Here is a 14,030-nt window from a genome sequence, read left to right as displayed (position 1 = left end):
CCCCTCCCACCCGCTCTTCTCATTTCTCTTATTTTTTAGATTGTTTTATGAGCCTAATTATGCTTAAATATGGCAACAAAAGCTACACCCACATGAGGACACTGGCACATGATACTTACATCTCACACTTACGCATATTCTCATGCTCGCTGTCCCCCTCAGCACTATATATGAGGGTTATAACAATAGATAGCATTTGTATGTAAAGCACTAATTCCTGTTCAACGGCAAGCTCTATGCACTTTACAATCTATATGTCACGACACAAAGGAACCAGGCTCTCATCCATTATTGGGCAGGTTGCGTCATTGGTATCATCTGAAAGCTTTTTCATTTGTGTTGCATCTGATAGAAGAATAACCATGTATCTTGATTGCAAGCCGAGATATATATGCGGCCGAAGGGGGTGGGGGTCGCCTGATTTTAGTGGTAAAATTACCAAGAAAATGGCCTTTAAAGTTTGGTAACTTCCATAGCTTGAGAGTTTTTGGAAACTGAAAATTTTACACTTTTTTTTGCCTTTAATCAACGTTTTTCAGCAAAATTCGCTCTTCAATATGTTTAAACTAACATAAAAATGTGTTTAGCGAAAAAACAAAAAGTTGATAGAAATTGCCAAAACCGGCAGAAAAATGCCTGTTTCTCAAATTTCATTATTTTGATGAGCGCCTGATTTCACCGCGATGCCTCAAATAATAATATTTGCCGATGTGCTTCCTTCTCCTCTATACTCACATTCGACCACCTTTCCACGAACAAACAGAGCCTGGCGGCCAAGATCACGGGCATGTTGCTGGAGCTGTCCCCCTCCCAGCTGGTCCTGCTACTGACCTCTGACCTGGCGCTGCGACACCGAGTGGACGACGCCGTGGAGATCATCTCCTCTCACGGAAGGTAAAGAAAGGGGTTTACGTCTGTCTGGGGGAGCCAATGACTGTGCTTGTGTTCCAGACTGCTGTTACTAATAATAAAAGCTTTCCTTGTGTATGTGTGTGCCTGTCTATACCATCAAGAACTTGTTCATTTATCTTCTTTCTTTCTCTACCCATAAAGACTTTTTGCATATAACAGACTTTGTTTGTGTGGGTGGTTGGCGGGTGCTCTGGTGTGGTTTGCTCCTTCTTTCCAATAAAAATCTATCATCTTCATCTCCCCTCCTTCTTTTTTTGTGTTTGTTACTGTCTTGTAACACCTCTATCTCTTCGGCACTTACATGACCTGATTGTGTTGCAAGTGCCGTAAAACTCTCACTAAAACTAAAGTCTTTGTTTTGCAGACTGCTGTTTCTCATTTTTATAAAACAAACTATCCTTGTGTATGTTTGTGTGCCTGTCTGTACCAATAACAACTTGTTCATTCAGCATCTTTCTTTCTGTACGCATATAGACTTTTTGTATATAACAGACTGTTACTGTGGGTGGTTGGCGGGTGCTCTGGTGTGGTTTGCTTCTTCTTTCCTATCAAACGTCTGTCGTCTTTATCTGCCCTCCTTTTTTATGATGTTTGTTACTCTCTTGTAACACCTCTAATCTTCGGCACTTATTTTGTTTTACTAAAAAAAAAAGACTATTACTGATAAAAACTTTGCTTGTGTGTGTGTGTGCGCGCATGCACAGGAGCCTGTCTATACCAATAAGAACTTGCTCATTTAGCCTCTTTCTTTCTCTACCCATAAAGACTTTTTGCGTATAACAGACTGTAACTTGTGTGTGTGTGTGTGTGTGCGCATGCGCCTGTCAGTACCAATAAGAACATGCTCATTTAGCTTCTTTCTTTCTCTTCGGATAAAGACTTTGTGCGTGTAACAAAACACAGTTACTGATAAAATCTTGTTTGTGTGTGTGCCTGTCTACACTGATGAGGACTTTCCTCATTTAATAATTTCTTTCTTTCAATACTCATAAAGTTATTTGTCTTGTTCTAGACTGACCATGACTTCGTTTATGTATTATGTATATTTTTTTTTTTTTGCCTCACAGGGAAATGAGCTCGGATAGTTTCCTGGATCTGGATATCTTCAACCTGTCTACGGATAAGTCTAAGACTCCGCCCTCTAACACGTCAGGGGGTGGGGCTAGCGGAGCTGCAGGCCTGGGCTCGGACTTTGCCCTGGATGAGGACATAGAGGACAACGCCCCTCTCTTCTGGCAGCCGGGCAAGCGGGGCTACTACACCCCACGCATCGGCAAAGCTTCCCCGGAGAGGCTTAACGCATTTAGAAATATCGGCAGGTACGCTGGGTCTCGTTTGTTTGGTGTGGATGGTTATTGTATTGTCTTACACATTCAAGCACACACAGACTTGCCAACCTGTGAGCAATTGTGCATTCTAGTTCGCAAAACTGTCAGCAATACACAAATACGCGCCAAAACGATCAAATGCGCTTCTTTTGATTTTCCGAAAAACATCGCATTTCCTCAAAACCCACTGTCAAGCCCTACTCAGTTCATAAAACTTGTCCCAAGTCTCTACCTCTTTTTGTGGAAGGCCTGGAATTTGTCGGTGTTGCCCGATTCCGCATAATGCGAGTACTCATCTTGAGAAGAATGCGCGAGCAATTGCAGACACCTCTTATTTTTTTCCATCAAGTATCGGGATCTGAAATTGATTAGCCTTCAATTATAGAATTTTGTTTGCGTTCAGACCTTTGTTCGGGCTATGTTTCAAAATACGCATTTCATTTTCAAAATAAGCGAAGTCATGATTCCCCGGCTTGAAAAATAAGCAAAGTGAATTTGTGTGGTTTGTAAGTCCGCACACACACAAAAACACATTCACACACACAGGTGGGTGGATGGAGGGTGCTCTGGTGTTGTTTGCTCCTTCTTTCCTATCAGACATTTATTGTCCTTATCTCTCCTTTTTCTTTTTTGTATTTGTTTCTCCTCTAATCTTCAGCACTTAAATAAGCTTATTGTGTTTTCAAGTGCAGTAAAACTATTACTAAGACTAAGATTAAAACATTTGCACAGGTAAATACTCTGTTATACAAGCCGTAAACCTCATCAGGGATATTGCAGCTGTCCCCCCCCCCCCCCCCCCCCCGAACAGGTGACCAGACAAATGCCATGGCTCAGTATATAATAAGATACTGCACTACAAGTGTGATGTGATTGAGAAGAGGACATTTTTGTATAAAAAATGTATGCATGCTCTTTTTTGTGAATGAAATTTAAAAGAAAAAAGATATAAAGACTTTGAAACAGTATTATGGAAATATGACTCACCATTCAAAAGTGTAGTATAAGAAAATGATGGCATTGAAGTTTTAGACAAAATGGGCTGAATTGGCACACACTGTCCAATCACTGAATAGACAATCAGGCGTCGTAGACACCATTGATGTATTCATTATCACAAACACATCTTGAATAATACATTGTTACAAATAGCATAATTGTTTAACTCTTTTTATCCTAGCCGTACCCCCACGGACTCTGTACCCGTCCTGGGGCTGCCGCGCCGTATGAGTCGGAAGTCAGTGCGTATAGTTCAAAGTGCTATATTTCTTACATTTACTCTAAGGTTTTAAGGAAATTTGGCAGTTATGTTAGAAATTGAATGTTGTTTTTGTAAATGTATGTGGTTAGGAAATACACCAATAGCACAATGTAGATTTTGAGGTGTATTCCACCCTCGAACTTGACCCTGATTGCCGCGCCCACGACGTCCCATTGGATTTTATAGATCTAGATCTAGCCCTGCCCATCGAGCACGAATTCCAGTACCGACCCCCCTTCACCATGATCGGAATCGCTATTAGATGAGTCAAAGTCCTGTTTCTTATCATCCAAAACGGAATTTACGGCATTTATTTCAGAGCCACTTTCATCAAATTAGTATCATTCCCCCTCACAACCCAGCGCCACTTCAAAAAGTACTTCGTCGGTCATGAATGTGCGTTTTCGAGACAACTTTCAAGCTTCTACACCCATCAAAAACAAAGAAACCACTGTTCATTGGAAAATTAAAATATTCAGGCAGAGCTAGCATCGCCGTATTTGCGCATTTTGGTAATTACAAGCAGAACTAGCTTCTTTGACGTGACCGTATCGCTGTTCCGAGAATACTCGTAACCCGGACTGGTCCTCGTTACGAGTATACTCGTAGCCCGGATAAAAAGAGTTAAGATTGTCAGTGTCTGATATGAAAAAAAATAATGCCTTCCTGATGGAATGCTGCTCCCCCCACTTAGCCCAGGTTTGCTGTTACAGGCAGGGGCAAAGCAGGCTGCTTCCTTTATGCCTCGTCTCCCCCCCCCCCCCACCCCTCGGCCCCGATTTTTTTCTGATCTTAGTACTTAGTGCCGATATTTGTAGGTTACGCTAAAATGTGTTGACATCGTGCTAATTATGTTTTAAGAAATATAAAACAAGGAAAAGGGGGAATTTTTTTTTTTTTTTAGTCGGTGATGTTGATGATGGTACCTTTATGTTCTAAATCGTGTCAATGGGAGTGTAAAACAATTTTATTCACTTTCATCATATAGCCTCTCACCTTTCTCTTTTCTCTCAAGTGATTTAATTTGGTTTCAGTAGATGCTAGAAAAATTGTACGTATCGTGTTTTCCTGACCTTGCCTTTCTCTGCCTGTCTGCCAGGATCATTGGCCTATGCCTGTTGCAAAACGAGATCTGCCCGCTGTTCTTCAACCGCCACGTTCTGAAGTGCATCCTGGGCCGTCGTCTGGGCTGGCACGACCTGGCCTTCTTCGACCCGGTGATGTACGAGTCGCTGCGCAGCCTAGTGGAGGATGCGGAGAGCAAGGACGCACAGCTCATCTACACGCTGGACCTCAACTTTTGTGTGGAGCTCTGTGCTGAGGAGGTACGTTGTTGCTTTTCTTCTTCTGTCCCGTGGTTGGGGCAACCTTGGGGGCACCACTGCTTCTGAATACCAGCTCTCGCCATTTATCTTTGTTCTCTGCTTTCCTCAGATTGTCGCCCACCGTCTTTCCTGTCCACTCTGTAATGCTGCTGTCAGTTGAAAGGGGGGGAAGAAGGGCGCTAGGGGGGAGTGTTTGATAAGGTTACCAACGGTAAAATGGGAAGTTAAATTCATACAATAAATCATGCATGTACCCATGCGCGCATGCACACACACGCACAAACACACACACAAAACACAAACACACACACACACACACAGTCACTCACTTACTTACTTGATGTTTGCCTATGATTCAACAATACATTGGGGTGTTTCCTTGAGTTCCGAGATATGAAAGCAATTCTAAACAATACTGATGCAGACGTTCTCTGTGTGAGTGAATAATGATAATAATAGTATTAATATTAATAATGATAATTGCGTTTATACAAAAATAAATAAATAAATTACACTTATATTGATTTGCAAAATGGCAATTTGGTTTACAATGGCAAATATGCATTCATGCATAAATACATAATAATTATAATTACATACATAAATACATACCATACATACATATATATTAAATACACAACATTATATTAATTTCATGCTTTACAGCATGCTTGCTCTATGTGCTTTTACAACTATTGACTCACAGAATTGTCTTTGTGGTTGGTGGGTGCTCTGGTGTGTTTTGCTCCTTCTTTCCTATCAAAGATGTATTTTCCTTCTCTCACCTGCTTTTTTGCGTTTGTTACTCTCCTGTAACATCTCTACTCTTTGGCTCTTACATGATTGCTGGTGCTGTAACTCTTCTGTAATACCTCTAATCTTTGATGCCTATATGACCTTATTGTGTTGCAAGTGCTGTAAAACTCTTACTAAAACTAATGTTGTCTGACTTGTGTCTGTGTTTGGCAGGGTGGAGAGCAGGTGGAGCTGATCCCGGACGGCGCAGAGGTGGAGGTGACGGCGCAGAACGTGCACAACTACGTGCGAAAGTACGCAGAGCACCGCATGATGGTCGTGGCAGAGAAAGCTTTGAAGGTGAGTGTGGGGACGATTTTTCTTTTTTCTTTTCTTTTCTTTTGTTTTCTTTTCTTTTATTTATGTTTTTTTGGGGTTTTTTTCTTGTTTTTTTTTACCCACTCTCTCTCTCTCTCTCTCTCTCTCTCTCTCTCTCTCTCTCTCTCTCTCTCTCTCTCTCTCTCTCTCTCTCTCTCTCTCTCCCCCTTTTTCCTTCTCTCTCTCTCTCTCTCTCTCTCTCTCTCTCTCTCTTTCTGTCTCTCTCCCTCCCTCTCCCTCTCCCTCCCTCTCTCACTCACTCACTCTCTCTTTCAATCACTCTTTCCTGATGGTGGGTTGTAGAGAGGGATTTTACAATCTTCTCCTTTTTCAAGTTATAGCGTTGGAAACCGACAGAGGTGATCGTGGTTTAGCGCTCATTTCTATGCTTGGATGCTCTGAAGCAACTGATATTTTCCTGTTCTTCTTCTTCTTCTATCCTGTGGTTAGGGCAACCGTTCGGGCACCACTGCATTGGAAAACCAGCTCTTGCCATCTATTTTTGTCCTCTGCTCTCCTCAGATTGTCACCCATCGTCTTTCCTGTCCACTCTGTAATGTTGTCCTCCCATCTCCTTGCTGCCTTCCTCTCTTTCTCTTTCCTTGTACAGTTCCTTGCAGGATTGTTTTGGCAAGTCCTGTGGATCTTGTGACATGCCCATACCATTTTAGTTTTCGTCTCTTCACTGTGGTCAGTAGATCTTCATATTGTCCCACTGCGTTGGTGATTCTGTTTCGTACTTCAGCATTTGAAACGTGGTCTTTGTACGAGATGTCAAGGAGTCTGCGGTAACATCTCATCTCTGTGGTCTGAATCTTTTTCTCTAATTCTGCTGTTAGTGTCCACGACTCGCAGGCGTATAAAAATATTGATGTTCCTGTTCTGAAGATGATCATATCTTTTGTGAAAATTTTTTCAGCTAACAACAAAAAATCTTCAGCTTTAAATACACATAATTTAGCGTAGACTACATTTGTACTACTTATAGTGCTTGCTGGCTCCTGATTTTTATACTGTAGATTGACCCCTGCAATTATTTTATTACGGAAAAATTGTCAGTTTGTTAGTGTTTGAGCACTTAATCAGCTGCTTGCACTGTATGCTTCCTGGGGAGTTGAGAATGTTTCTGAGTGTTCTGTGGTCTGCTTGGGTAATAATTTAGTGTAAAGCGCACAGAGCTTTCTGTCAAGCACCGATATGGGCTATACAAATGCTATTTATTGTTATTATTTTTTTTTTTAAAAGAGCTGGTCTAAGTTACGTGGTTAGAACATAATACTACCGATATGTTCATAAACCTTTGTGTGTGTGTGTTTCCCTGGCAGAACCTGCGTATGGGTGTGTTTGATGTGGTCCCCTCCAACTCCCTGGACGGGCTGACGGCCGAGGATCTGCGCCTGCTGCTCAACGGGGTCGGGGACATCAACGTGCAGACGCTCATCAGCTACACCTCCTTCAACGACGAGAGTGGTGAGTGTGCTCACTTTTGTGTGTGTGCACGCGTGTGCATCACCCCCCGGGCGATGCTACTGACTGAAGTGTCTTTAGGCCATTCCCAAAGGGGGAACATTAACATGTTTATTTGCACAGTAGAATTGTAAATGAGCTGATTCATCAATGCCATGCTCATGACTGTGCCTGAACTGCAACAGGGGACTGCTGCTTTTTTCTTTCTTAATCATTACTATCATCATTTTTTGTCTACTTCTTTTTTTTACGTTTGTCACACTCTTGTGACCCGCTATTTGCTGGGTGCCTTGATGGTCGAAGCAGACTTTGTGCTGTTGAGGCCAGAGAGGTGAACAGAGTAAGCCTGATTCCCCGTAAGGACTTTTCTGTTGACATCCACCCCTTGGCGCTCATGTGATCTTAAGCAGTAGCAAATTGCGTAAAACCTCTACTAAAACTAAAAAGCGCATGCATATGTGTCTTTGTGTGTTTGTAAAAAAATGAAACATGTGTCGCTGTCCCACTCACCACTTACTCAAGAAAGAAATTCACGGCCTCTATTTTCCAGGTGAGAATGCTGAGCGTGTGCAGCGATTCAAGCGCTGGTTCTGGTCGGTGGTTGAGAAAATGAACAACTATGAGAGGCAAGATCTGGTAAGTTGGCGGGGGTTTTTGTTGTTCTTTTTTTCCTGTTACCCTCTTTCCCCTCTTCTTTTTTTTGGGGGGGGGGGGAAACCTTCTTCTCCCCATTTTTTTCTTCCTTTTCCTACTTTTCCCGCTGCGGTAAATTTAGCCCGTGGGAGGGGGGTAGTGAGGTGTTGTTTCTCAGTAAACAGTTTTCTGCACTGATACCGGTGACTGTGGTGTAGCTGTTTTCTGCACTTCGTTGTCGCACGCAGGAGACCCCGAGTTCAGTTCCCGGGTGGGGAGAGAGTTTTTTTATTTGAGTATCTTGATCTTTCTGTAGGGACGTTGTATCCCTCTGCTCGGCCTCGGTTGGTACTCACGGGCAGGGTCAGAAGCCGGCTTCCTCAAAGATCTAAACTGTCTCAATGGGAGGTGTAAAAACAGTGGGGCTTTAAAAAGAAACTTTTAATTTCTTCATTGATGACTGATTTCGCTCAGTTTATTTTTAGTTGTTGTATTGCTCTCTCTTTCTTTCTCGTCCCCCTTCCTTCCTCACTCATATTTCTTGGTAGCTTAGCTTTTCTTGGTAGCTTAGCTGAACTGAAAGTTCTTTTTTTTTTTGTCTTTGTTTTATTTAGATGACTACCACTTATATATTATATATCCCGTAGACTCTGTCTCCTTCGATGACTTTAGCTTATCTCTGATTTTTCTGTACAGGTCAGTGAATGGTAGCATAAACTGAGGCTGATCTCTCTGCCTCTCTCTTTTACTCTCTGCACTGCATAGGTCATCTTTTTTTTTACATTGCCCCTACCCCATAAGTTGAGGTTAATCTGTGTGTGTGGGGTGGTTGGTGTTGGCGGATCTGGTACGATTTGCCCTTTGTTTCCTATCAAACATCTATTGTCCTTGTCTCTCCTTTTTTTTGTCAGCTACTCTCTTGTAACATCTGTAATCCTTAGTACTTATTTGACCCTGCCTTATTGTGTTGCAAGTGCAGTTAAAATTTTACCAAAACCAAATTAATCTTCTCTCTGCTATTCTATCTCTAAAATGGTATTACGTTGATGACTTCATCTTAACTTTGTAACAAACGCAGAGGCTGAGTTTAACCTTGATGACTTCATCTTAACTTTGTAACAACCGCAGAGGCTGAGTTTAACCTCTTTTCTTGTCTCTCTTTCGCTTGGCCCTATGTTGATCTAGTCAGGGATGCCACTTTTCCACTTTTTTCCGGTATTTCCAGTATTTTGGTCCTGATCCGCCATTCCATTATTGAGATCGAGATAGAATCTATAGTTAGAAAAAAAGAAGAAAAAACCCACCCACACACAACAACATGCGCCAAATATTCAGATAACAGAAAAATGAAAACTTCGCAAAAGTTCAAATAACAGGGAGAGAAAGAGAAAAAACCCGGAAGATTTGAGCTAATCTTAGCAAGTCAGGAAAACTCATATATTAGCGAGACCGTGGCGCGTGGATATTCAGCCTTTTAAAAAAAAGTTGAGTGGCATACCTGTCTAGTTCAAACTCTTTGCTTTTCTCTCTTTTTCTTGGCCCTATGCCCAATGTCGATGACTTAATTTAGTTTAATCTCTCTGCCTTTTCATCTTTTTTCTCTTGGCTGTATATCGATAAGTTAAACAAGTTTAAGTGGGTGGTTGTTGGGCACTCTGGTGTTGTTTGCTTTTTCTTTCCTATCAAACATCTATCGTCTTCATCTCCCCTCTTCCTTTTTTGTGTTTGTTACTCTCTTGTAACTCATCTAGTCTTCTGCACTGATATGACTTTATATTTTGTTGCAAGTGCCGTAAAACACTTACTATAACAATCTAGTTTAATCTGTTTAATCTTTCTGCATTTCTCTCTTTCTCCTGGCCTTATGTTGATTTGATGACTTATTACTTAACTTTATTTAAACCCCCCCTCCCTCCCTCAGGTTTACTTCTGGACATCCAGCCCCGCCCTCCCAGCCAGCGAGGAGGGCTTCCAGCCCATGCCCAGCATCAACATCCGGCCGGCGGAGGACGACCACCTGCCCACGGCCAACACGTGCATCTCCCGGCTGTACATCCCGCTCTACTCCACCAAGGCCATTCTCAAGACCAAGCTGCTGCTCTCCATCAAGACCAAGGCCTTTGGCTTCGTCTAGGGAGGACAGACAGCCCGCCGTTGTTGCCACCACCGCCCTTCGTGGTCTTCTCGGCGCTGCTCTGGAGAATTGGAGGGCGTTGTAGGATTCAACGCTTTGGCCTTTGTTGTGGTGTTGAGACAATAAATTACGAACAATGCGCTACGGCTTTCGAGTATTCCAGAATTTTTTTTAGGCTCCACGCTTTTTTATATCATTCTGCTTCAAGACAAAAGTCTTTGAGTTTGTGGGTCGTGGGACACACTTTTAAGGACTCTCACTAGTTCCGGGATTTTCTGGAGTACCGTGCTGTCCACCCGGTCAAGACTAACGGTGGAGTTAACAGGACAGATGTCTTATAAGACTGTCCGCGATTCCGGAAATTTCTGGAATTTCAACTGGTCCATCCAGGTCAAAACTTTCAAGTTTGTCAAAGGACAAATATCTAAGACTTTGTCCAGGTTCCCCAAATTTCTGGAATTTCAACTTGCCGAGGTCGAAGCTGTAAATTTGTCTAAGACAAATATAATCTAAGAACGAGTAGTTGGATTCCAGATTTTTCTGGAATTCTGGCTGGTCAAGATGAGAGCCTTCAAGTTTGTCGTAAGACAAATGTGTAAGGTCTCTTACCGATTCCTCAAGTTTCTAGAATTCCAACTGTGCTCCACTCCAAGTGCGGGACCTACGAGTTTGGGGGGAGATGTTTCTCAGTGAATTGTTAGAGTTTAAATGGGGGGGGGGGGGTGTTAAATGGTGATTTTTCCGACATGATGTCAAGCTTTGGGCCTTGTGTATGTTCGACATCACTGTTTGCTTGTTCTGCTTTTTCCTTCTTCTCGTTTTCGTTGAAATTTGATATCTGACTAAATGTGTATGTGTTCCTTTGACAAGGGCCTGTATGTAGACAATTTTTAAAAATTGAGATAAAGGTAGTTTCATGTGGGTTTTTATATTCTGAATCGCATAAGTTTTTAAAAAGTGTTTCAGGTATTTTCAGTACTTATTGAGATATTGCCTGTTATGTAAGGAAAGGTACGAATATGTTTTTGAGGAAAAGTTTTAAAGTTAAATGACTTAATATTTTTCTAAAAAATAGCATAAGAATGGCCTTGCTCCTTCGATTCACCCTTATAATTTTTGTTTAATATGTTTAACTTTCAGAAGAAAAAAAAACATCAATAAATAATGCTGTCGATTATCAGAGTGTTTGTGGAAAAATAAAGTGATTTGAATGTGTGAGAAATAAGGTCTTACTTGGGGCTAACTTCGCTAGACGCCACTGTAACAAACCAAATTTTATAGTACTTGGAAATAAAAAGGTTGTAAATCCATTTGGAATATGATTCGTTAAACTGATTGATTTTCTGTTGGTACAACTACATATCTGACCTGTGATGTGATCACTCTTACATCTCTTTAGACCGTAGGCTGGAAATTGACTTTATTGCTTACGTATGGTCTCTTTTCTCAGGCACTTGCACATATGTGAGGCAGCGTGGTGGAATCAGGCTCTCGTCAAAATAATCAAAGTGAAGAAACTTGCATTTTTCGGCAGGTTAACTTTTATAAAATTTTGCTTTTTGGCTCAACACCGTTCATGTCCATTAAAGAACTCATTTCTGAGTGGATTTTTCTGAAAAATGTCTATTAAAGGCTCAAAAAATGTAAATTTTCAGTTACCGAAGACTCTTAAGCTAAGGAAATAACTAAACGTTGGCGGTCATTTCTCACTAACTTTACCTCTGAAAATGGGTGACCCCATCTCCTTCATTTGCAATTATCTCGACTTGTATTCAAGATAAATGGATATTTTTTTTCATCCATATAAAGACAAGTGACCAAGCTTTAAGATGATATCAATAACTCTTCATGCCCAAAAATTGACGAGAGCCTGATTAGACCACACTGCCTCACATATTGTCTCTTTACTGTTCACTCCAGGGGCAGCACCCCCTAGGTTTCTCGGTGTTTATGTGTATGTAATGGGTAAGCGGGGGGTGGTGAGGTTGTCGTAATCACAAGAAGTGACCAAAGCTGTCAGTTTTATACAGTAATGCACATGGCAGCTGACCTAAAAATGGTTGGGATTCTTTTTTATTTGGTTCTGATTTTTTGCGAAGTCGTTGGTGATAAATTTAATATGACTCGTTTGCCCGACTTGTGCTTTTGATTGAACTGAACAAGCCACACAAAAAAAGAGTCTTGAGTAACTCTGTTGTAATGTAGGCCTACATGTAGATTTTGTCGTGTGGGAGGGAAGGTACGCAGGTAACCTGCCGTAGCCACAGTGGTTCTGGTAGTGCCGTCGTCCGTACCGGGGACATGTTTGTGTAGGAGTAGAGCAGTTTTCGTTTGGACCTCACCGAAACAAAAGTTTCTGTTTGTTCCAACAATAGGCATCTACACATACATCTGTGTTGGGGTTAGTTTCTCGGCTTTAAGACATTATTTCCGAGTTAACAAATTTTAAGTGAGGGACGAATTTGGTCGGTCGCATCGTGGCTCCGGTCAAGAATCGGATGAAGGCTTGAGGAGAGCTTCTCTATGTGTTGTAGCGTTTGGTTTTATTCATAGCTTTCGTTTTAAAAATTAACACATTATTTGTTTAGCCCTCGTTTGTTGTGACGACACAGCTCCGTCAGTTGGTGGCGGGTGGCAGATTCCCAACTTGGATGCTTCTATTCTGTCGGTCGGTCCTGTGAGCCTCTATGTACTTTGTGAAGTCTGGCCATTTTATACATGCTTTTTAAACTTTTCTTCATAGGCCAAATATTAATTTTCTTATTTTGCCAGACTGGTGGATGCACTGATTTACCGTGAGATCTTTTGATGTTTTCTCTTGCCCTTTGGAATTGCGTTTCTTGTTCTCGAGTTTCTGCAGAAATGTATGATTACCCGAACTGTGTTATTTGTGGGACTGCCCATTGCCGTAGCCTCCAACACTCCTGTGAGAGGGGTGTGAAACGTCTACCGTTTGAGGTTTTCAGCAGAAATTGGTCTTTCACATGAGTTCTAAAGTCTTTGTGGGGGGGGGGGGAGCAATAGCTTATACCTTCTTGAATGTTCTACATGGTCGTGCAGACTAGCGAATGACAGCGGTGTAGAATTCTCCATGTTTGACAATTTTAACCATCCAATCGATTAATGTTAAAGAAGTACATTTCTTTGTGATAGTGGCCATCATAGCAAGCTTTTCTTGAAGCCCTTGCACTGTCTGCTGTGACTGAAATTCTCCATCAGTATGTGCCACAAGTAAACTTGTGTACGGCAAATTAGATGATGTGGGTGGTTGGCGGTTGTTCTGGCGTGGTTTGTTCCTTCTTTCTGAACATCTGTTGTAGTTATCTCTTCCTTTTCTCTCTTTTTTTTTTTTGTATGTTACTCTTTAGTAACACCTCTAATCTTCAGCACTTATATATATATGTGAACTATCCCTGTTGCAAATTATATAAAAACTGTTACTAAAACCAAATTTGTAGGTGAAATTTGAAAAAAATTGGGGGGGGGGGGGCCTAAATGAAATGGCACAATGGAGCCTGGGGAAAGTGCACTGTGTTATACAACCATGGTTGTGTCATATTGATTCGGTATCATTACGACATTACGAGAATGTAAGAATGGCTTGGTCCGTGTATGTGTGGAGCTCGTAGTGCCATTGAGTCATCACCAATGTTTGCAAGGATATATCAGTAAAACTGACAGTTACCATCCAGACAGAAAAAGGGTGTGGAATGACCTCAATAATAATATGATTATGTGGAATTTATGTATATATGTGAGTTGTCCCCCTTCACCTTAAGCGAAGAGTGTGGTGAGCATAGACCTGTGAGATTCATTCTTCAATTTTAATCATTGCTAATCTAACATTTCATCAAGGG

General features: G+C 41.6%; 1 protein-coding gene across 1 annotated transcript in view; it reads left to right on the top strand.

Moving 5' to 3' along the window:
* Positions 1 to 11,486, top strand: part of LOC101862460 (E3 ubiquitin-protein ligase UBR5) — a 63,250-nt gene extending 51,764 nt beyond the window's left edge. Inside the window, exons 39-45 of the mRNA XM_035973058.1 lie at positions 764 to 894; positions 1,980 to 2,231; positions 4,601 to 4,826; positions 5,796 to 5,921; positions 7,265 to 7,409; positions 7,957 to 8,042; positions 9,961 to 11,486. Of these exons, the coding sequence (XP_035828951.1) occupies positions 764 to 894; positions 1,980 to 2,231; positions 4,601 to 4,826; positions 5,796 to 5,921; positions 7,265 to 7,409; positions 7,957 to 8,042; positions 9,961 to 10,173 (1,179 nt within the window). The 3' untranslated portion in view covers positions 10,174 to 11,486. The remainder of the gene's footprint in view (positions 1 to 763; positions 895 to 1,979; positions 2,232 to 4,600; positions 4,827 to 5,795; positions 5,922 to 7,264; positions 7,410 to 7,956; positions 8,043 to 9,960) is intronic.
* Positions 11,487 to 14,030: the final 2,544 nt, after the last annotated feature.

The sequence above is a fragment of the Aplysia californica genome, unplaced genomic scaffold (genome assembly GCF_000002075.1).
Source record: "Aplysia californica isolate F4 #8 unplaced genomic scaffold, AplCal3.0 scaffold00976, whole genome shotgun sequence".
Classification (NCBI taxonomy): domain Eukaryota; kingdom Metazoa; phylum Mollusca; class Gastropoda; order Aplysiida; family Aplysiidae; genus Aplysia; species Aplysia californica.
This window is presented reverse-complemented; position numbering and strand designations above follow the sequence as displayed.